General features: G+C 40.2%; 1 protein-coding gene across 1 annotated transcript in view; it reads left to right on the top strand.

Annotated features, from left to right (window-relative positions):
• The window catches only part of COL19A1 (collagen type XIX alpha 1 chain), a 363,922-nt gene that overhangs the window by 262,034 nt on the left and 78,276 nt on the right, over positions 1-23,612 (top strand). Inside the window, exons 16-17 of the mRNA XM_036871237.1 lie at positions 9,761-9,814; positions 22,256-22,300. Coding sequence (XP_036727132.1) covers positions 9,761-9,814; positions 22,256-22,300 — 99 coding nt within the window. The remainder of the gene's footprint in view (positions 1-9,760; positions 9,815-22,255; positions 22,301-23,612) is intronic.

Below are 23,612 nucleotides of genomic sequence, written 5' to 3'. Positions count from 1 at the left end.
TTGGGAATCTGTAGCCCAAACTGAAATCTAAGGAGCTGATAATGCAAACAGTTGATCATTTTCACACTAGCATCTGATGACGCTGGTGGCAGACAGGATATTTCTCTGTCTTCCACTTCTAGCAAGATTTTAGCCAAAAAAAACCCAACAAAAAAAACCCTTTTTAAATGCTTTAAACTGTTACCGAGCATATATGTTCCCAAGCTGAATGTATCTTTAATTCCCTTCATCAGACCAGGCATGGTCCTTTGCAGTAGGAAACTACATCAGGGTCTCTCCCCACGCCAGGCTGATGGACCGCTCCGGTAATTACACGCGAGCACAGTTGGGTTATGAACAGGTGTGTCTCCCCGGAGCTCATGAGCATTTTAAAGCTGTTGTGTAGTTGTCTACTTATCCCATTAACTCGTGCGTCCTGTGTCTCCCAGTCCAACACAAATAGGGCAGAGCCGTGGTATCTGTATGGCTGGAGCAGGATACTGGGACAGTTTTCCTTTCCATAAGCATAATTTTAAAAATTCCTGCAAAAATTATTTTAGGCTGAGAATCTGCTTTTAAGTTACAAGAATTGAGCAAATAAGAAGTGAGTTTGGGGCCAGGCTGCCTCCATTAAATATTAGCCCTGCCGCTTACCAGGGGTGTGACCTTGGGCCAGTTAACCATTTCAAACGCTCATTTTTCTGTGTCTTTGAATTGGAAATAATGATGGTACATACCTCGTGGTGTCATCGTAGAGATGAAATGAGTTAGTCTATTTGAAACCCTCGGTGTAATGCCTGGTTCACAATACACACTACGTATATGTGTGCCATTATTATTTGATGGATTCTTCTGCTCTAGTTGACAGACGTTATTAATTGATCTGCTGTATTCAGGAGCCCCACTTGTTAAGCCTTTCCCTTTTAGCTAAGACGAATGTGTCTGAAGCTAAATGTACCTACCACATCACTAGTCTTTGATCTAATTGACCTTATGATCAATACACATTCACCATTCACCCAGTGCCTGCTATGCAGATACCCCTAAGCTACCTTTGATGCTACTACATACGGTATCTAAGATTTCTCCTTGCCTTGTTAAAAATAGTTGCAGAGGCCAGGCAAAGCCGTTTCACACTAGGAACTCTGAAGTGCCGGGTCCGAGGCCTCTACGTTGCACCCGGGAAGCAAGTGAAACTAGACGGAGCAGGAAGGCAAAGGGAAATAAAAGCCCTCATTCAATGACTGATGGTAAATGATCGAAAACTATCCCAGCTCACTGGCCTCAGATGGGATAACCTCAAGCTGCACTGATGAGACCCTAAGGGAAGACTGTCTACTATCAAAGGAAGACTCCAATTCATCTCTACTTAAAAGCGAATACATTGCTAGAACCAAGATGGCGGAGTAGAAGGACGTGCTCTCACTCCCTCTTGCGAGAGCACCAGAATCACCACTGGCTGCTGGACAATCATTGACAGGAAGACCCTGGACTTCACCAAGGAGGATACCCCGCGTCCAAGGACAGAGGAGAAGCCACAGTGAGACGGTAGGAGGGGCGCAATCAGAGTAAAATCAAATCCCATAACTGCTGGGTGGGTGACTCACAGACTGGCGAACACTTATACCACAGAATTCCACCCACTGGAGTGAAGGTTCTGAGCCCCACGTCAGGCTTCCCAACCTGGGGGTCCGGCAACGGGAGGAGGAATTCCTAGAGAATCAGACTTTGAAGCCTAGAGGGAATTGATTGCAGGACTTTGACAGGACTGGGGGAAACAGAGACCCCACTCTTGGAGGGCACACACAAAGTAATGTGTGCATCGGGACCCAGGGGAAGGAGCAGTGACCCTGGGGGAGACTGAACCGGACCTACCTGCTGGTGTTGGGGGGTCTCCTGCAGAGGCGAGTGGTGGCTCTGTTTCACCGTGGGGATAAGGACACTGGCAGCAGAGGCTCTGGGAAGTTCTCCTTGGCGTGAGCCCTCCCAGAGTCTGCCATTGACCCCACCAAAGAGCACCGGTAGGCTCCAGTGTTGGGTTGCCTCAGGCAAAACAACCAACAGGGAGGGAACCCAGCCCCACCCATCAACAGTCAAGTGGATTAAGGTTTTACTGAGCTCTAACCGCCACAGCAACAGGGAGGGAACCCAGCCCCACCCATCAACAGTCAAGTGGATTAAGGTTTTACTGAGCTCTGACCGCCACAGCAACAGTCAGCTCTACCCACCACCAGAGCCTCCCATCAAGCCTCTTAGATAGCCTCAACCACCAGAGGGCAGACAACAGAAGCAAGAAAAACTACGATCCTGCAGCCTGTGGACCAAAAACCACAGTTACAGAAAGATAGAGAAGATGAAAAGGCAGAGGGCTATGCACCAGATGAAGGAACAAGAAAAAACCCCAGAAAAACAACTAAATGAAGTGGAGATAGGCAACCTTCCAGAAAAAGAATTCAGAATAATGATAGTGAAGATGATCAAGGACCTCGGAATAAGAATGGAGGCAAAGATTGAGAAGATGCAAGAAATGATTAACAAAGACCTAGAAGAATTAAAGAACAAACAAACAGAGATCACCAATACAATAACTGAAATGAAAACTACACTAGAAGGAATCAATAGCAGAATAACTGAGGCAGAAGAACGGATAAGTGACCTGGAAGACAGAATGGTGGAATTCACTGCTGCAGAACAGACTAAAGAAAAAAGAATGAAAAGAAATGAAGACAGCCTAAGAGACCTCTGGGACAACATTAAACGCAACAACATTCGCATTATAGGGGTCCCAGAAGGAGAAGAGAGAGAGAAAGGACCAGAGAAAATATTTGAAGAGATTATAGTCGAAAACTTCCCTAACACGGGAAAGGAAATAGCCACCCAAGTCCAGGAAGCGCAGAGAGTCCCATACAGAATAAACCCAAGGAGAAACACGCCGAGACACATAGTAATCAAAGTGGCAAAAATTAAAGACAAAGAAAAATTATTGAAAGCAGCAAGGGAAAAACGACAAATAACATACAAAGGAACTCCCATAAGGTTAACAGCTGATTTCTCAGCAGAAACTCTGCAAGCCAGAAGGGAGTGGCATGATATACTTAAAGTGATGAAAGGGAAGAACCTACAACCAAGATTACTCTACCCGGCAAGGATCTCATTTAGATTTGATGGAGAAATCAAAGCTTTGCAGACAAGCAAAAGCTAAGAGAATTCAGCACCACCAAACCAGCTCTACAACAAATGCTAAAGGAACTTCTCTAAGTGGGAAACACAAGAGAAGAAAAGGACCTACAAAGACAAACCCAAAACAATTAAGAAAATGGTCATAGGAACATACATATCGATAATTACCTTAAACGTGAATGGATTAAATGCCCCAACCAAAAGACATAGACTGGCTGAATGGATACAAAAACAAGACCCATATATATGCTGTCTACAAGAGACCCACTTTAGACCTAGGGACACATACAGACTGAAAGTGAGGGGATGGAAAAAGATATTCCATGCAAATGGAAATCAAAAGAAAGCTGGAGTAGCTATACTCATATCAGATAAAATAGACTTTAAAATAAAGAATGTTACAAGAGACAAGGAAGGACACTACATAATGATCCAGGGATCAATCCAAGAAGAAGATATAACAATTATAAATATATATGCACCCAACATAGGAGCACCTCAATACATAAGGCAACTGCTAACAGCTATAAAAGAGGAAATCGACAGTAACACAATAATAGTGGGGGACTTTAACACCTCACTTACACCAATGGACAGATCATCCAAAATGAAAATAAATAAGGAAACAGAAGCTTTAAATGACACAATAGACCAGATAGATTTAATTGATATATATAGGACATTCCATCCAAAAACAGCAGATTACACGTTCTTCTCAAGTGCGCACGGAACATTCTCCAGGATAGATCACATCTTGGGTCACAAATCAAGCCTCAGTAAATTTAAGAAAATTGAAATCATATCAAGCATCTTTTCTGACCACAACGCTATGAGATTAGAAATGAATTACAGGGAAAAAAACGTAAAAAGGACAAACACATGGAGGCTAAACATACGTTACTAAATAACCAAGAGATCACTGAAGAAATCAAAGAGGAAATCAAAAAATACCTAGAGACAAATGACAATGAAAACACGACGACCCAAAACCTATGGGATGCAGCAAAAGCGGTTCTAAGAGGGAAGTTTATAGCTATACAAGCCTACCTAAAGAAACAAGAAAAATCTCAAGTAAACAATCTAACCTTACACCTAAAGAAACTAGAGAAAGAAGAACAAACAAAACCCAAAGTTAGCAGAAGGAAAGAAATCATAAAGATCAGAGCAGAAATAAATGAAATAGAAACAAAGAAAACAATAGCAAAGATCAATAAAACTAAAAGTTGGTTCTTTGAGAAGATAAACAAAATTGATAAGCCATTAGCCAGACTCATCAAGAAAAAGAGGGAGAGGACTCAAATCAATAAAATCAGAAATGAAAAGGGAGAAGTTACAACAGACACCACAGAAATACAAAGCATCCTAAGAGACTACTACAAGCAACTTTATGCCAATAAAATGGACAACCTGGAAGAAATGGACAAATTCTTAGAAAGGTATAACCTTCCCAGACTGAATCAGGAAGAAACAGAAAATATGAACAGACCAATCACAAGTAATGAAATTGAAACTGTGATTAAAAATCTTCCAACAAACAAAAGTCCAGGACCAGATGGCTTCACAGGTGAATTCTATCAAACATTTAGAGAAGAGCTAACACCCATCCTTCTCAAACTCTTCCAAAAAATTGCAGAGGAAGGAACACTCCCAAACTCATTCTATGAGGCCACCATCACCCTAATACCAAAACCAGACAAAGACACTACAAAAAAAGAAAATTACAGACCAATATCACTGATGAATATAGATGCAAAAATCCTCAACAAAATACTAGCAAACAGAATCCAGCAACACATTAAAAGGATCATACACCACGATCAAGTGGGATTTATCCCAGGGATGCAAGGATTCTTCAATATACGCAAATCAATCAATGTGATACACCATATTAACAAATTGAAGAATAAAAACCATATGATCATCTCAATAGATGCAGAAAAAGCTTTTGACAAAATTCAACACCCATTTCTGATAAAAACTCTCCAGAAAGTGGGCATAGAGGGAACCTACCTCAACATAATAAAGGCCATATATGACAAACCCACAGCAAACATCATTCTCAATGGTGAAAAACTGAAAGCATTTCCTCTAAGATCAGGAACGAGACAAGGATGTCCACTCTCACCACTATTATTCAACATAGTTCTGGAAGTCCTAGCCACGGCAATCAGAGAAGAAAAAGAAATAAAAGGAATACAAATTGGAAAAGAAGAAGTAAAACTGTCACTGTTTGCGGATGACATGATACTATACATAGAGAATCCTAAAACTGCCACCAGAAAACTGCTAGAGCTGATTAATGAATATGGTAAAGTTGCAGGATACAAAATTAATGCACAGAAATCTCTTGCATTCCTATACACTAATGATGAAAAATCTGAAAGAGAAATTATGGAAACACTCCCATTTACCATTGCAACAAAAAGAATAAAATACCTAGGAATAAACCTACCTAGGGAGACGAAAGACCTGTATGCAGAAAACTATAAGACACTGATGAAAGAAATTAAAGATGATACCAACAGATGGAGAGATATACCATGTTCTTGGATTGGAAGAATCAACATTGTGAAAATGAGTATACTACCCAAAGCAATCTACAGATTCAATGCAATCCCTATCAAATTACCAATGGCATTTTTTACGGAGCTAGAACAAATCATCTTAAAATTTGTATGGAGACACAAAAGACCCCGAATAGCCAAAGCAGTCTTGAGGGAAAAAAATGGAGCTGGAGGAATCAGACTCCCAGACTTCAGACTATACTACAAAGCTACAGTAATCAAGACAGTATGGTACTGGCACAAAAACAGAAACATAGATCAATGGAACAAGATAGAAAGCCCAGAGATTAACCCACGCACCTATGGTCAACTAATCTATGACAAAGGAGGCAAAGATATACAATGGAGAAAAGACAGTCTCTTCAATAAGTGGTGCTGGGAAAACTGGACAGCTACATGTAAAAGAATGAAATTAGAATACTCCCTAACACCATACACAAAAATAAACTCAAAATGGATTAGAGACCTAAATATAAGACTGGACACTATAAAACTCTTAGAGGAAAACATAGGAAGAACACTCTTTGACATAAATCACAGCAAGATCTTTTTTGATCCACCTCCTAGAGTAATGGAAATAAAAACAAAAATAAACAAATGGGACCTAATGAAACTTCAAAGCTTTTGCACAGCAAAGGAAACCATAAACAAGACGAAAAGACAACCCTCAGAATGGGAGAAAATATTTGCAAAGGAATCAACGGACAAAGGATTAATCTGCAAAATATATAAACAGCTCATTCAGCTCAATATCAAAGAAACAAACACCCCAATCCAAAAATGGGCAGAAGACCTAAATAGACATTTCTCCAAAGAAGACATACAGATGGCCACGAAGCACATGAAAAGATGCTCAACATCACTAATTATTAGAGAAATGCAAATCAAAACTACAATGAGGTATCACCTCACTCCTGTTAGAATGGGCATCATCAGAAAATCTACAAACAACAAATGCTGGAGAGGGTGTGGAGAAAAGGGAACCCTCTTGCACTGTTGGTGGGAATGTAAATTGATACAGCCACTATGGAGAGCAGTATGGAGGTTCCTTAAAAAACTAAAAATAGAATTACCATATGACCCAGCAATCCCACTACTGGGCATATACCCAGAGAAAACCGTAATTCAAAAAGACACATGCACCCGAATGTTCATTGCAGCACTATTTACAATAGCCAGGTCATGGAAGCAACCTAAATGCCCATCAACAGACGAATGGATAAAGAAGTTGTGGTACATATATACAATGGAATATTACTCAGCCATAAAAGGAACGAAATTGAGTCATTTGTTGAGACATGGATGGATCTAGAGACTGTCATACAGAGTGAAGTAAGTCAGAAAGAGAAAAACAAATATCGTATATTAATGCATGTATGCGGAACCTAGAAAAATGGTACAGATGAGCCAGTTTGCAGGGCAGAAGTTGAGACACAAATGTAGAGAATGGTCATATGGACACCAAGGGGGGAAAACTGCGGTGAGGTGGGGATGGTGGTGTGCTGGATTGGGCAATTGGGATTGACATGTATACACTGATGTGTATGAAACTGATGCCTAATAAGAACTTGCAGTATAAAAAAACAAACAAAACGACTAATACTAAACTTTCATTGGGTTATTTGTATGGAAATATGTTAATATAAATGTTTCAGACATTACATGAAATTTCTAAAAATCTTATATTTGTATTTGTATGGAAATATGTATGGAAATATGTTAATATAAATGTTTCAGACATTACATGAAATTTCTAAAAATCTTATATTTGTATTTGTATGGAAATATGTATGGAAATATGTTAATATAAATGTTTCAGACATTACATGAAATTTCTAAAAATCTTATATGTTCTGGTATAATGTTATAAGTAATAATCCTAGTTATTACTTTAAAATGTATATCTCAGAAATAACTAATTTTCTTGTCAACTGCATTATTATGAACTTTCATCAAATCTTTAACCGTGGTCATTTTTAAGTCTTTTGTCATTTACAGACAGTCCTGGGTGTACTCTGATGATTTTGCAAATATGTTCCTATAAAAGGGTTTCATCTTCAAGAAATTCATGGAAAAGACTCTGACAAGTACAGGTTCTGGTAACTGACTGTACTGCTGAACTGAATGAATAAGCATTTTCAGAACTCTAATGAAAAACTGATGAACTCATAAAAGTGCTAACAAAAGATCAAGATGAAAAAAAAATTAATTACATGGGACTGAGTGAACTGATGAGGATGAGTATAATTTTTGTGACTTTCTGTCTGAATTAAAAAAAAAAAAAAAATCCCACAAGGACTCAGAGGCAAAGAATATACAAATCAATTTTCACTGCAAAGTAAAGGAGCTGTTACAGTGGAGGATTACTGGACTGAATGTCAATATTATGACATAGTATGAGTGTGTTTCATGTTTGGTAATTGCAATCATTGTTGCTTTTGTTGTGGTCATCCATGTACAATGCTTGGTGTCAGTCTATTTATGTCTTGTAAAAATAAAATACAGTGTGTGTGTGTGTGAATAAAAAAAAAAAAAAAGAATACATTGCTAAAAAAAAAAAAAAAAAAAAAAATAGTTGCAGAAGGATCAATGTGTATGGAGTCTCATGTCTCCTGAGTTTCAAGAGTGAGTTCCTAACTTGCACCTTCTTGGCCGGAAACTTTGTGAAACAACCCCCAACTCAGTAATTGCTTTCCTCTTCGCTTCAACTACCTGACCTGGAATACGTCACACAAAGCTGGCTGATGGAAAAAGAACCTGAAAAATACATAGTGCCTTGAGAATTCTTTTCTGACATTAGCTCTGTTTTGATTCCAGCAAGGTAACAGCGTCGTTTGTCTTTCCAACCATAGTCAGCTCCGTTCCTCACAAGGCCTATTATTTTCTCACGAGTTATGTCAGCCTCCTTCCATCATCCATCACTACATCTTGCTGTTCTCAACATTTAATGGCACAAAGTAAAGCCTTCATGTCAGATCTTCTGTCACAGGCCGTTCCTAAGAAACATCCGTCATAAACGTTGACCAACATTAATCTTTTCAAGATAACCTAAGGTGTTACCTATGTCAGTGAGTGCAGCTAGCAGATATTCCTTAAAATGTTTCTTCACTTTCCAAAGCTTTCGTTCCCTTTTTAAAATAATAATCTTTGTATAATAGTGACTTTGGTTGGCTGAATCACGATCTTTCAGTGTCTTATCTTCTGAGAACTTTGCTTCTGTAACATTTTCTCTCTTCCTAAGAGCTTTAGAGGTGCGGATGAAATACGCAGTCTCTTTTCTGAGATAGCTGAATCTATTTTGGCCTGAACTACCTAAATTAAAATCATGTTAATCTTTGCATTTTCTTACACCCCTTTCCCCAAAATTTAATCCCTGAAAAACTCAGAGAACGCTTCTCTTCCTGGAAGTTTTAGGGACAGACAAATGTCTTTACTTCCTTCCTACCCACCCAAAGCTCAGCATGGTGCTTCGTGAATATTTCCACATCTTCTGAAAACTACATGTATTTAAATGTCTTAAGCCCAAGGTTATATAGCAGATATCTTTTTCTGGCCTGAAAGTCCGTGGGAAGCCCATTTTCACCCAACTAATTCAAAAAAGTAAAGCAATAGCAAAAAAATATTTTTCCCTTATTTTTTAAGGTAATAACACGTGCGCATACATTTCCATAATTCATTGATAAAAGCCCTATAAGAAGTGTCAAACATAAACTGAAGCTCTTCAGCCTCTTCCCTTGAGGAGTTTTATGGGTAAGATTCCTTTTAATAAGGAATATGCTGATGGCCGACCTTTTAGTAAAATGTTACGTGTTCCCAGTTAGGACCTTTCTTTGGATCCATGCAGGATTTAACCTAGAAACACGTTTAAGAACCAGATAAGTTAATGTCCATGTGATTCTCTGTTAATTAGAATACTTGACCGAACAGACACTCCCTTCTTCTTACCTGTGAGATTTTAAGAGTTCTTAGATACATTATTTAAATACACATTGTTTTGGTAAATGTTTACGTATGTCTTTGATTTGTTTCTAATACAGGGACCTCCTGGAATACAAGGAATGCGACAGACTCTTGATGGATATTATCACAAGGTATGGCTTCTTTCACTCACATCATATATACAGAGATTTTATGTGATGGTGTTTTTGAAAAATAAAATAAACTTAATTGCTAACTGCTCAGACTTTGAAACATAATCACATATACTTAACATCTTTCCATAATGAAAATATGTTTCCAAAAAAGTATTTTGATCAGCATCTTTTTACAAAACCAGGATTTTATCTTTATTTATTTTTGGCTGGGTTGGGTCTTCGTTGCTGAGCACGGGCTTTCTCTAGTTGTGGCGAGCAGGGGCTTCTCTTCGTTGCGGTGCACGGGCTTCTCATTGTGGTGGCTTCTCTTGTTGCGGAGCAAGGGCTCTAGGCGTGCAGACTTCAGTAGTTGTGGCTCGTGGGCTTAGTTGCTCCGTGGCATGTGGGATCCTCCCAGACCAGGGCTCGAACCCGTGTCCCCTGCTTTGGCAGGTGGATGCTTAAGCACTGTGCCACCAGGGAGGTCCCTATCTTTACTTTTAAAAAGTTTATTTCAAAGTTTGCAAAATTTCATGCAAAAAATTAATGTAAAAGACATGTTTCACCATTGATAGCGTCATATATGTGGTTTCCCTGAGGGCAGAAAGAGATGATTTGCTACCTTAGAGCTCTGGGTAGTGCAACAGGTGATAGATTTCTTACCAAACTAACAGGTGCTACACTAAAATCTCAAGCAAAGGTTTACATACTATGGGTCAAGACTGAAGTCTCCCACCTTTCAGGAAGGAGCCACTTTAACTTCACCAAGATTTTTAATTACCATTGGTTTGGATGGAATATGACATGGAAGGATCTGACGGCCAAAAGGCAAGACAGTTTTGCCCCCAATTCTACAAGGAAGCACAGCAGACGGAGAAGAATGGGTGTGGGCAACCGAGTGTGACTCAGAGACCTAAGTGAGACCATTGGTTGGCTCACCATTCAGCACATATTTGGGGTCTGATCGCTTTGTGGGGGGCATTCTGGCCACTGACTCGGATCCCGTATTACATCATAGTTTATCACTAATAAGCTGCAAATTTGGAGAAACTCCCCTTTATGTCTGTCCTGTGTTCTTGGTCTCCCTTTCTGTAGATTCCTCTGGCTACTGTTGTTCCTCTGTTTAAAAACCCAAAGAAACACTCTGTGCCTGTGCCAGCAGAGGCCTTGAAGGCAGCAGGTGCACAGAAAATGACAAGCTAATTAATTCGAAATCCCAATTCTTCCATCAGATTAAGTTCAGCATGAAGACGTGGATCGTTTGTGGCTGATAAATTTAAAATCAAAAGTGTGGAAAGTCTCTTTCACTTCCTGCATAATCCTATCTTAACTTTTCTCATTCCTTAGATTTTCCAGGGAATATTGTATTAGCAGGAACATATGAGGTATATTTTATGATCCTTTAGTAAACATTTTCTGTATAGATCTCTCTGTACTAGCTTTTTCACAACCATAAGGCTTGGCCCACATGAAAAAAAGTAAGAGAAGCATATCTAAAATTACTCAATTAAAATACACTGCATTTCTGTAATGACATCTACTGGTACAAAATAGGATCTCCTATAAATGCTTCAAAATAATGAGAATGAGTTGGCTCTGATATAACAGTGTCAGCTAAAAAAAACTTAAAGAACACTGTGTATTACTACCACCCTTGGTATAAAATTTACCAAGTCGCTACTCAGCTACTTAGATATTTGCATCCTTTGCAAAACTTTTCATGCTCATCTCTTTACAAGTCTCTCAACGCTACTTCTGTATATAGTTTATCTTGCCAACGAGTCAGTTTTCCCTTAAATGAAGATATGTAGCGCATTTATATTTTAGAATCTGAAGTTGAGAACATAAATTTTTTCCTTTAAGATTTTATTTCCGCCAAAATGAGGCTGACCGGAGAAGGTGAGTGGAGAGTCTTGCTAACAGCAAACCAGTTCTCTGAATTTAGCTGTTGACTCACCTAAAAGAACTCCAGCTATTGTTACTACCATTGTTACTACAGGGCTGAGGCTCACAGGTGTTTAGTCCACCTGTGCTCAGAAGGTGACTTCAGAATTGGAGCACAGCTGGGTAAAGAGGGGCGACCATAGCATCTCTTCCCCAAATGAAACACCATTACCAGTTAACATCAGAAGGCTTTAGACCCGCCTGGGAATTAATGGAAGGTAACTTTCCAAATACTTGACTGTTTCCTTCTGAGAATAGTTAGGGCTGTTCCAGGGAGGTCCCACCAGGATGGATGGATGGAGGTAGGGCCCACCTTCTCAGCACCTACACTGAGCACCTTTCTGGGTTGTAACCGCCACCTCTTCACCCTCGGCTTCACAAAAGAAAGGGCCAAGTGTGCCATGGTGAATGAGATGCCTGTTTGCACTTGGCCATGTCCCCAGCAGGCCACCCCCACCGCTTTGGGATACTGAGCTTGTTTCAATTTACAGTTCATCGCATGCCTGATGGTCTGGCTGTCGCGAATAAGCACAGAGAGAAGGGGGGCCCTGAGTGAGACGTTCCTGGAGAGTAAATAATGGACCATGTATTGAAACATACAAAGTGACATTCCAAGGTTAAACTAATCTCCCCGTTTAAATTGGCGTTGATTTTTGTAACGTCTGCACTTGAGTCCTGGGCCTCGGCACCTCAGCTCGCAGCAGCTCAGCCGTCCCGCAGCCTGGGTTCTGCGGAAGCAGCTGCGCCTGGGAGAGTGAGTGGCCGACCACTCATACACCTCCCCTCCCCTTCCTCGCCTGAAAGAGCTCCTGGCTCATTCCCTCATCCCAGGAATCCTCAAAGGCAAAGGAATTGCCTTTGGCCCCTGTACAAGAGTTGATTGTTTTCCCCTACAATTTTCCTTGTCATCAGAGGAAGAAGCTCAGTCCTAAGGAGCCCTCTCCTCTCACAGCACAAATCAAAAAGAGAATTGGGGAAGAAAAAAAAGGAAGTGAGGAAAAGAGAGACGAAGGAGGGAGGTCAAGACAGTTATATAAGTATGTTTCTACGTATTTTGCACGCCCACTCGAGGATGCAAAGAATGAAAGGTAGATTCCCCTCTCCATCACACAAATAATTTGCACAGCGCTGCTCCCATTCTGCAAGACTGGTTGCAAAGAAGCAGCAAGGCTGAGCATATTCTTCCCCTCAAGGAAAATCTGCTCACAATCCAGCAACCTGCTCTGCATTGTCTCCAGCTCTGGGGATTTTAATAAAAATTTGATAGGTTCTGTCAACTGCTAAAGCCGTCAGATCCAGAGCTCCTTACAACAATCTAGATGGGAAAGAGAAAAAAAAAAAAGCATTCCCTGTGGAGGCCAGGTACTTGCAGGTTTTACATTCCATATTGGTTTTTAAGGATCCACATGGAAAATGTGTAGTTGGTTATCTTAACATCACCACCCTCCGTGCAATTTGCAGAGAAATCAGTCTCATCTGTTGGAGATTGATGCTATGTCTCCCGGCAACCAATTCCAGTGTTCACTTCTCCAAATTGTTGATCCAAAAAAACCAATTTGCTAGCAAAATCATCTGTTTTTCCTTTCAGGTATCAAACCACAACTTCATTTTCATACGCACAGACTAGAAAGGACAGAAAACATTTCTCCAGAATCAAATACTCAAGGTCTTTCCAAGCAGTGAGTTGAACCCAAAGATAGCACAGAAAGTGAAGGCCTCCTTGGAAACACTGGAGGCAACCCTTCTGGGCCTGGAAGATTTAGAAATAAAATTTAAGTCCTAACTTCCTGTCTCCCCCTTCCAGTGCCCCAGGATCCACTAGCTTTGGAAAACATCATAGATTTAGGCACAGACATACGGATTTTTGGATTTTAGCAGTATTACAGAGAAACTGAAACTCACCTGGGCCCGGCTGCTCCCCTCTGTGGCCCACCACACTCGGAGCTGGTGAGATGTGTTCCTGCGAGGGCCTGAGAAGCTGGACTTAGTGCCAGCCTTGGGCCTTTTTTCCAAGTGAGCACAGCCCTCTTAGACCACATGTTCTATTTAACTTACTAGGGCTACTGTAATGAAGCAAACTGAGTGGCTTAACCCCCAGAAATGTGTTATCTCACAGCTCCGGAGGTGTTGACAGGGCCACGCTGTCTCTGGAGCTGCCGGGAGGGGTGTATTCCAGGCCTCACTCCCAGCTTCTGGTGGCTCCTTGGCTTGTAGTACCTCCAGCTTTGTTCTTCTTTCTCAAAATGACTTTGGCTATTCAGAGTCTTTCATGGTTCCATATAAATTTTAGGATTATCTGTTCTAGTTCTGTGAAAAACTATAATCGATATTTTGATAGAGGTTGCATTAAATCTGTAGATTGCTTTGGGTTGTATGGCCATTTTAACAATATTAGTTCTTCCAGTCCATGAATATGGGATATCTTTCCATTTCTTTGGATCATCTTCATTTCCTGAATTATTGTTTTAGAGTTTTCAGAGCATGGATCCTTCAACTTTTCAGTTAAGTTTATACCTAGGTATTTTATTCTTTTTGATTTGATTTTAAATGGGATTGTTTTCTTGCTTTCTCTTTCAGATAGTTCATTATTAGTGTATAGAAAAGCAACAGATTTTTGTATGTTTATCTCACATCCTGCAACTTTACTGAATTTGTTTATTAGTTCTAATAGTTTTTTGATGGAGACTTTGAGGTTTTCTATATATAGTATCAAGTCATCTGCCAAAAGTGACAGTTTTACTTCTTTCCTTCCCATTTGGGTGCCTTTTATTTCTTTTTTCATATCTGATTACTGTGGCTAGGGCTTCCAATACTATATTAAATAGAAGTGCAAAAACGGGCATACACGTTTTCTTCCTGATTTTAGAGGAAAGGCTTTCAGGTTTTCACTGATGAATGAGATGTTAGCTATAGGTTTGTCATAAATGTCATTTATTATGTCAAGATATGTTTCCTCTACACCAACTTTGATGAGAATTTTTATCATGAATGGATGTTGAATTTTGTCAAATGCTTTTTCTGTGTCTATTGAGATTACCCTGTGATTTTTATCCTTCCTTTTGTTAGTGTGGTGTATCACATTGGTTGATTTGTGGGTATTGAACCATCCTTACATCCCTGGAATAAATCCCACTTGATCATAGTGTGTGATCCCTTTTATATATTGTTGAATTCAGTTTACTCATATTTTGTTGAGGATTTTTGCATCTATGTCCATCAGAGATTTTTTTTTTTTGTAGTTTCTTCATCTGGTTTTGGCATCAGAGTAATGGTGACCTTGTAGAATGAATTTGGGAGTGTCCCCTCCTCTTCAAATTTTTGGAATAGTTTGAGAAGGGTAGGTATTAGCTCTTCTTAATATGTTTGGTAGAATTCCCCTGTGAATCTATGTGGTCCTGGACTTTTGTTTGCTTGGAGCTTTTTTTTTTAATTACAAATTCAGTTTTGCTACTAGTGACTGATCTGTTCATTTAGTCTATTTCTTCCTTATTCAGTCTTGGAAGATTGTATTTTACTAGAAATTTGTCCATCTCTTCTAGGTTGTCCAATTTGTTGGCCTATAACTGTTTGTAGTATTATCTTAAAATGTTTTGTATCTCTGTGGTATCAGTTTTTATTTCTCCTCTTTCATTTCTTATTTTATTTGGGTCCTTTCTCTTTTTTTCTTGATGAGCCTCACTAAAGGCTTATCAACTTTATCTTTTAAAACAACCAGCTCTTGGTTTCATTGTTCTTTTCTATTTTTTGTCTCTATTTATTTATTTCCTCTATGATATTTATTATTTCCTCCCTTCTGCTGTTTTTCTTTTTATCATTCCTTTAGATGAGAAGTTAGGTTTTTTATTTGAAGTTTTTTTGTTTGTTTGTTTCTTGAGGTAAGCCTGTATCACTATGAACTTCCCTCTTAGGACTGCTTTTACTACATCCTATAGATTTTGGAAAGTTGTGTTTTTATTTTATTTATTTTTTTGTCTCAAGGAATTTTCTGATTTCTTCTTTGATTTCAGCATTGATCCATTGATTTTTTAGTAACATGTTGTTTAGTCTCCACATGTTTGTGTTTTTCCCATTTTTCTTCCTATAATTGATTTCTAGTCTCATACCATTGTGGTTGGAATAAATGCTTGATACATTTTCTATCCTGTTAAATTTATTCAAACTTGTTTTGTGGCCTAGCATGTGATCTATCCCAAAGAACATTCCATGTGCACTTGAAAAGAATGTTTCTTTTGCTCTTTTTGGATGGACTGTCTTATAGATATCTATTAAGTCCAACTAGTCTAGTGTGTCATTCAAGACTACTATTTCCTTATTGATTTCCTTTCTGGATGATCTGTCCATTGAAGTAAGTGGGGTGTTAAAGTCCCCTACTATTACTGTACAGCAAGTCCCCTATATACGAACCTTCAAGTTGTGCACTTTCAAAGATGCAAACGTGCCTTCGCATGTCTGATCAGGTAAGTTAGTTCACATGTCTGGCATACGTTGTCATGTGCATGCATCCTCTACGAGTGGTTGAGCTTTTGTGTACTTTACTGTTCAGTATTGTATAGGGTACAATAGTACAGTATCTTTATTTCAAGCCCAGCATGTCCGGAAGCAAGCGTAAAAGCAGCGGTATATAGCCGATTGTGCTAGTTGGGCACCTAGGCTAACTTTGTTGGACTTACAAACAAACTGGATTTACCAATATGCTCTTGGAACAGAACTCATTCATATGTAGGGGACTTACTGTACTGTCATTTTCTCCCTTCCTATCTGTTAATATTTGCTTTATATGTTTAGGTGCTTCTGTATTGGGTGCATATATGTTAACGAGTATAGTATCCTCTTCTTGCATTGATCCATTCATCATTATATAATGCCCTTCTTTGTCTTTTGTTATTGACTTTGTTTTAAAGTCTATTTTGTCTAGTAGGAGTATTGCTACCCCCACTTTCTTGTCACTTCTATGTGCATGAAATATCTTTTTCCATCCCCTCACTTTCAGTTTGAAGTGAGTCTCTTGTAAACATTATATAGATGGGTCTTGTTTTATTTATCCAATCAGCCACCCTATTTCTTCTTATTGGAACATTTAGTCCATTGACATTTAAAGTGAACAGGTATGTACTTACTGCTGTTTTGTTACTTGTTTTCTGGTTGTTTTTGTAATTCTTCTCTGTTCTTTTGTTACTGTAGTTTCTTCCCTTGTGGTTTGATGATTTTCTTTAGTGGTATGCTTGTGTTCCTTTCTCTCTAGTTTTTTGTGTATCTATTTTAGGTTTTTGATTTGTTGTTACCAATATGTTGACCTATAACTATTTCTACTTGTTTTAAACTGATAGTCGTTTAAGTTCAATCACGTTCTAAAAGATCTGCATTTTTTATTCTCCCCCCACATTTTGTGTTTTTAAGGTCATATTTTCCATCTTCATGTTTATCCCTTCACTGTTTACTGTAGTTGATTTTACAATTCTTTTCTTTTAATCTTTGTACTAGCTTATTTAAGTTGTTGATTCACAGCCATTACTATATATTTACCTTTACTGGTGGGATTTTTCCTTTCCTGTAGATTCTTCCTTCTTACTGTAGCCTTTTCTTTTCCACCTAGAGATGACCCTTTAACATTTCTTTTAGGATAAGTTTAGTATTGATGAACTTTTTTAGTTTTTTCTTGTCTGAGAAGTTCTTTATCTCTCCTTCAATTCTAAATGATAACCTTGCTGGGTAGATTATTCTAGATTATAGGTTTTTCACTTTCAGCACTTTCCTTTTTGGCCTGCAAAGTTTCTGCAGTAAATTCAGTTGATAGCCTTATGGGTGTTGCCTTGTATATGATTCTTTGTTTTTCTCTTGCTACCTTTAGAATTCTCTCTTTAACTTTTGCCATTTTAATTATGATATGTCTTGGTGTGTGTTGATTTGGGTTCATCCTGTTTGGGACCCTCTATGCTTCCTGTATCTGGATATTTTTTCCTTCTTCAGGTTTGGGACTTTTTCAGCCATAATTTCATCAAATACATTTTTTTACTACTTTCTCTCTCTCTTCTCCTTCTGTGTTCCATATAATATGAATGTTGGTATGCTTGATGTTGTCTCAGAGGTCCCTTAAACTGTTCTCACTTTTTAGAATTTATTTTTCTTTTTGCTGCTCTGATTGGATGATTTTCATAGTCTATCTTCCAGATTACTTATGTGTTCTTCTGTATCACCTAGTCTGCTGTTCATTCTTTCTAGTGTGTTTCTTTTTTACTCATTTATTGTATTCTTCAGTTCTGACTCATTCTTTTTTATATTTTCTAGTTCCTTGTTAAAACTCTCACTGTGTTCATCTATTCTTTTCTCTAATTCAGCTTTTATTCTTATTACTAATGCTTTGAACTCTTTATCTGATAAATTACTTATTTCTATTTAATTACTTGTTTTTTTCAGGGGTTTTCTTTTGTTTCATTTGAACCAAATTCCTCTGTCTTCTCATTTTGCTAACTTTCTCTGTTAGGTGAACCAGTTACCTATATGGTCTTGAAGGGGTATCCTTTTGTGGGAGCTTCCCTCTACAGTCTGCATGTGCCCAGTGCCTTTGCGGGGAGAGCTGGATCCAGACTGAGCCTGAGGCACGTCTTCCTCCAGGGTGTGCTGGCCGCTCCCACCTTGGTAGGAAGTGGGGCTGGAGGTGGAGGGTCTAGAGCTAGAGCCAGGTGTGATTTGGGGCTTCTCTGCTTAGTGACCATCACCGCCCCACTGGGGAGTGGGGGCAGTCTCCCGGTTGCTGGAGCAGAAGCCACGAGGGTCAGGTCTGAGACGGCTCTCTTCCCTCTAAGAGTGTGCTTTCCCCTCTCCCACTGCCACCACCCTTGCCCCAGAGGGGAGCAGTGTTGGAGCAAGAGGGCCTGGAGTGGTTGCTCAGTGTGGGTCGAGGTGCGGGCTGTGGTGTTCCTGGCACCGTTAGAGTTCTGGGCAGCCCCCAGTCTGCTGCCTCCAGGGGTGACAGCAATGGCCACTGTCCCCCCACTCAGATGCTGTGCCAGGTCTAAGGCAGCTCCATCACCCCACAACTGCGCACCCCCCTTGGCATGGCAGTCCTTCCTCTAGTGTGGAGCTGCACCACAGAGCCAGCGGGCTGGTCCAGGTGCTCAGCTTCGGCTGGGGAACCTGCAGGCATGGCCGCAGGTCACCAGCCAGAGTCCTGGGTAGTTCTCATCTGCTTCCTCCACCTTGTTTTGGGAGTAAGCGAGTGTGTGCACACACTTCACAAGCAGACTCTAGGTTTCTTACAGCCCCACTGTCAGGGCCACTGGTTTGCAAACCAGCTAAGGGGACTCTTCCTCCTGATGTCAGACACCAGGGCTGGGACACCCAAAATGTGGTTCAAACCACTTTCTTCCCAGGGAGGGTCTCTGAGGCCGTGTAATCCCCCTTCTCTTCTGTGTCCCCCACTATGGGCGCAAGTCCCAACCTGATCGCCTCTCTTCCCTTCCTACCAGATTTCGTGTGGATCCTTCCTACAGCCTTGATTGTATAAGAGTCTCGCTGTCAGTCTCCAGTTTGTTTTCAGTGAGAGTTGCTCCACACGTGGATGTATTACCAGTGTGTTCGTGGGGGGAGGTGAGCTCAGCATCCTCCTACTCTGCCACCTTGATCTCCCCAGAATTCCTGAAATGTGCAGGCTGAGTAGCACACACTACAACCCTCGCCACTGCACCACAGAAGCTTTTCAACAAACACACTCAAGAGGGTACGACTGTTATAGCTACTCAAAAGGTTTATGAGAACCATTCAAATAACATGGCGGCAAGGTACAAAATGACCTCGTAAAATTAGAATAACATCTGAGGCAGAACCGTGGGTTCCAGAAACACAAGGATGATGTCTCATTATATCTATAGAGCCAAGTAATTATCTGGTACAATTAACTTGGAGAAAGCGGAAAGGAGAATCTCACCTGTCAACAAATAAATGCAGCTGAAGTTCCAGTTTGCCTCTGCGTTGAGTACTGTTAGCCCAGGAGTGGAGAACACCTACAGAGGCCACTGTGGGTCCTTGATTAGATGAGTTTCCTGACCTAGCTATGGAGTGAAGCAAACATATGGCACTCTGCTAGGCAGTAAATACCATGTTGTTTCTCTGGAAAGGAAAGCCTCCAGAAAAATCAAGATTTTAGAACAATAGAGCGTATGAATAGAATAATATGACTCGGTGCTGCAGAGGCATTTCTTCATCTCTGAAGCATCTCTGATGCCCTTTAGATTGCCAGGGTTCAGAGGAGGAGGGGAACCTAAACCAAGGTGCTACACTGCGAGATGCTCTCAGCAAATGTACTTTGGGTGCTCTTCTGCTCTGCAAGCCAAGAGCATGGGGCCTCCCAATCCAAAGACCACCTCTGGACAACTTGTGTTTCATACCAAGCACGTTCCACCTTCCCCACACGTCGCAGCATAAGCAGAGCTAGGCAGAGACTCTGACGGGTTGTGCACAGTCATTGGCTCCAGGCCCAGGTGGTAGTATTTTCAGGAAATTCCTAGAGTTTCTGTGTTTCTGTGCAGATTGCTTTCAAACAACCTACCATTTTCTAACTACTCATTCTTGCAATGAGCAGTCTTGGAGTGTTATACTTCATTTTCAAATATGTCCCTGTAATAATTTATAGCTCGGGATTTTGAGACGACCATTTTTATTTTCAAGTTAGACATCTCGGATCAAAGTTACGTAGGAAAAATGAGAGAATATCACAAGACCAGTAATAACAGCAGTTATAAACTATTTATTTTTAATTGGAGTAGCATGAGTAACATGGAGGCACATTTAAAATGTTAAACTGTAGCAACGGTGATCTGAACCAGTGCCTCTGTGTATTTTTGTTGTTTAAACATTTCTGTACTTTGAATTTTCTCTACCAACATATGTATTTTTAATTAAAAAAAAAAAGTTAATGGGAAAAAAAACATGTAAGTCAGAATCATTGGCTTATTTATTCAACAAATACTTGTTGAGTGCTTCCTATACGTTAGGTAGGGCACTAGGCATGGGGCGGCCATTCCGTTCCAGGCCATCATGGACCTTACATGCCAATGCAAGAGGTGCAAGAATTTTTAAACAAACACAACATTTTAAATGTCAGTATTATGAAGGAGAAACACCATGTCCAATGGGAAGGTATGAGGGGAACTTGGCTGGAGACCCACAGGAAGCATTTTATCTCAGTAGTTGAGCCCTGAGGGTTGAGAGGTTTCTAACCAGACAAAGAGGTGAGGACAGGTTGGGGAACTACAGGGAGGGACAGGAAGGATCTCGGTCCATTTGAAGAGCTGAGAGAAGACCTTAATATGACTCTGCTAAGGTTTTGAAGGAAGGAGGTCAGAATGTCATTTAAAGATCACTCTCCGACCTTCTATAGAGAATGTATGGTGGGGAGGAGAGCAAGAGTGGATTATAGGGCCAATGAGGGAGCCATTGCAATGATCCTGGCGAGATGTGATGGTGGCCTTCCCAGTGAAGGCGAGTAGAGTGGAGAGAAGAGATTTGGGGACAGAGGCGACCAGACCGGATGACATTGTCCTCGAGGAATAGAGGAGGGCAGAGTTAACAACGACACCCAGATGGAAGAAGAAAGAGCTCTACAGACGGGAGAGGATGAATTCAGACTTTCTTTCCTTGATTTTTTTCAGTTATAAAATGAAACTACCACTCATTTTAACAAGTCAAACTGCAGAGATATATTAGGAAGAAGTTAATTATCATTCTCCCCCTTCTGGACTAACAAATGTTAACAATGTGCTATTCTCATCTTTCTCACTTATATTGCCTGTATTTGTTGTATTTTTTAATTCAGTTTTGAACTTGTCGAATATAAATCTCTTCTAGAATTCACAAGTGATATGGCAAGTAGAAAATTAGACATAGGGGTCAAAACCCAGAAGGGAGACGTGTGCTGGGTTTACAAATTTGTCTTTCTTGGTGTAGATGATGCCTAAGCTATGGGGTAGATAAGAGCACCTGGGACAAAACGTTGAGTCACAACAAGAGAGCTGGACCCAGTCCTGAGGAGGTCCAACCTTGACCATTTAGGAGATGGTGTAGGAGGAGAGGTCAGAGAGACAGGAGGAAACAGGAGAATGTGTGGGATACAAGTCACGACGTGCCAAGTGCAGCCAAGAGGGCAGTGAATGGAATGTCCATTACACTGAGCAACAAGGATATCACTGCTAGCGTTAGACAGTCCTGTCGGTGGAGTGGATGGGCACTGAGTGAGGCTGCTGGGCGTTAATTTGAAGTATTGCTAATTCACCCCTGGAGACGTGTATTTCTCCAGCGTCACCTCCTGGGGGGATGTCACAACAAGGATAGGTAGGGTCTCAATAGTTAGAGCTTTTCAGGAATATTTGACAGAACGTGAGAGAGGCAAACGGGATTAAATTGATATCCATAAAAAGCTGTTACTGTGCTGTTATCTCACTATTTCTATGTTTAATTAGGGACTGAATGTATTAAAAATAAATGGATTTTTGTCTTTTTATTTGTTTTGTGTTTACCTAGGGAAACCTTGGTGAGCATGGAGCTGGTGGCCCAAAAGGAGAGAAGGTAATCAAATTTGCAAAGTGAGTAAAAACATCTTACACCAACTCACCCATTCACACGTCAGGGCAGCCCCGCTGCCCCGCGGGCTCCAAGTCAGCCTGCGGTGGGCACGAGCCTCCCTGGCCTCCAAGAGAAGGCCCTGAGTAGCTGCCTACAGGAAGGGAACAAACACGTCCACATCGAGGGGAAATAGCTGTCACAGGTAAATGAAATTAGGACACACGTTTCGGTTTTTAATTAGATGTTTCATGGATCCATGTAGACGGCAAAAACAATCTGAAAGACCCTTTGACACGATGCCTGAGGCTCGCTATTTTTGTGTTTTCTTAAGTGTCCAAACATAAGCTGTCATGGGAGCATTTTTGGGTGGGGTTTTATCATGTACAGTCTCGGTTTAACCAAATAATTATTTCAAAACAGCTTTACAATTAAAATACTGACGAATTCACACTGCCTTCTCATCATCGTCATTCACGGGTTTAATTATATTAGCTGTGAAAATGACAAATGCCCTTGCCTGGTCAAAAAGATGTTTCACTCCTGTTCGATCCTGCAGTTGGGATGACCTTGGATTCAGTGGGAACGTGCCATTGTCAGGAAAAAAAAAATGCAGGAATGATACTCAATATTTTGTAATAACCTATAAGGGAAAAGAATCGGAAAAAATAGATATATATGTATGTAAAATCTAATCACTTTGCTGTACACCTGAAACTAACACAACATTGTAAATCAACTATACTTCAATTAAAAAAAGGGGGAAAAATGCACAGTAAATCCACAGACAGAGGCAAGTAGGTTGGAAATATTCTGCGGGAAAGCCTGGGGGTTCTCTCTTCATTCATTCACCCAGTAAAAATTCTCATGATTGAGGGCAGGTTATTTCTACATGAATCCAAGAAAATATGACTTCTGTGCCTTATAAATCAGTGCAGCCAATCTATTCACAAGATCATACCTCCGTCACCAGAAAAAACTGCTAAAAGATAGTCTCAACAGAAAGTAGGGGCTTCTTATAGATTGACCATTGAAAATGAAATTTCCTGCAGATAAGTAAACAAATAAAACCTTGACATTCTTAAAAAGGCATCCCAGAAATTGATTATACAGCAATAATGTCATTTATGTGTCTTGGATTGTACTGCTAGTACATTAGCATTATTTCCTGTAACCAGATAGCTTACGGAATTCCTACACCACCATAAGGAACACATTATATTTTAAGCAATTACTGCGGGACACATGCAGACTAAGGAGAAAAAAAAAAGAAAGCCACAAAGCTTGTCACTTAGGACAGCTGAGCAAAGAGAGTTGT

This window comes from Balaenoptera musculus, chromosome 12 (genome assembly GCF_009873245.2).
Source record: "Balaenoptera musculus isolate JJ_BM4_2016_0621 chromosome 12, mBalMus1.pri.v3, whole genome shotgun sequence".
Classification (NCBI taxonomy): domain Eukaryota; kingdom Metazoa; phylum Chordata; class Mammalia; order Artiodactyla; family Balaenopteridae; genus Balaenoptera; species Balaenoptera musculus.
Note: the sequence above shows the minus strand (reverse complement) of the source record. Positions and strands in the feature narration are given on the sequence as shown.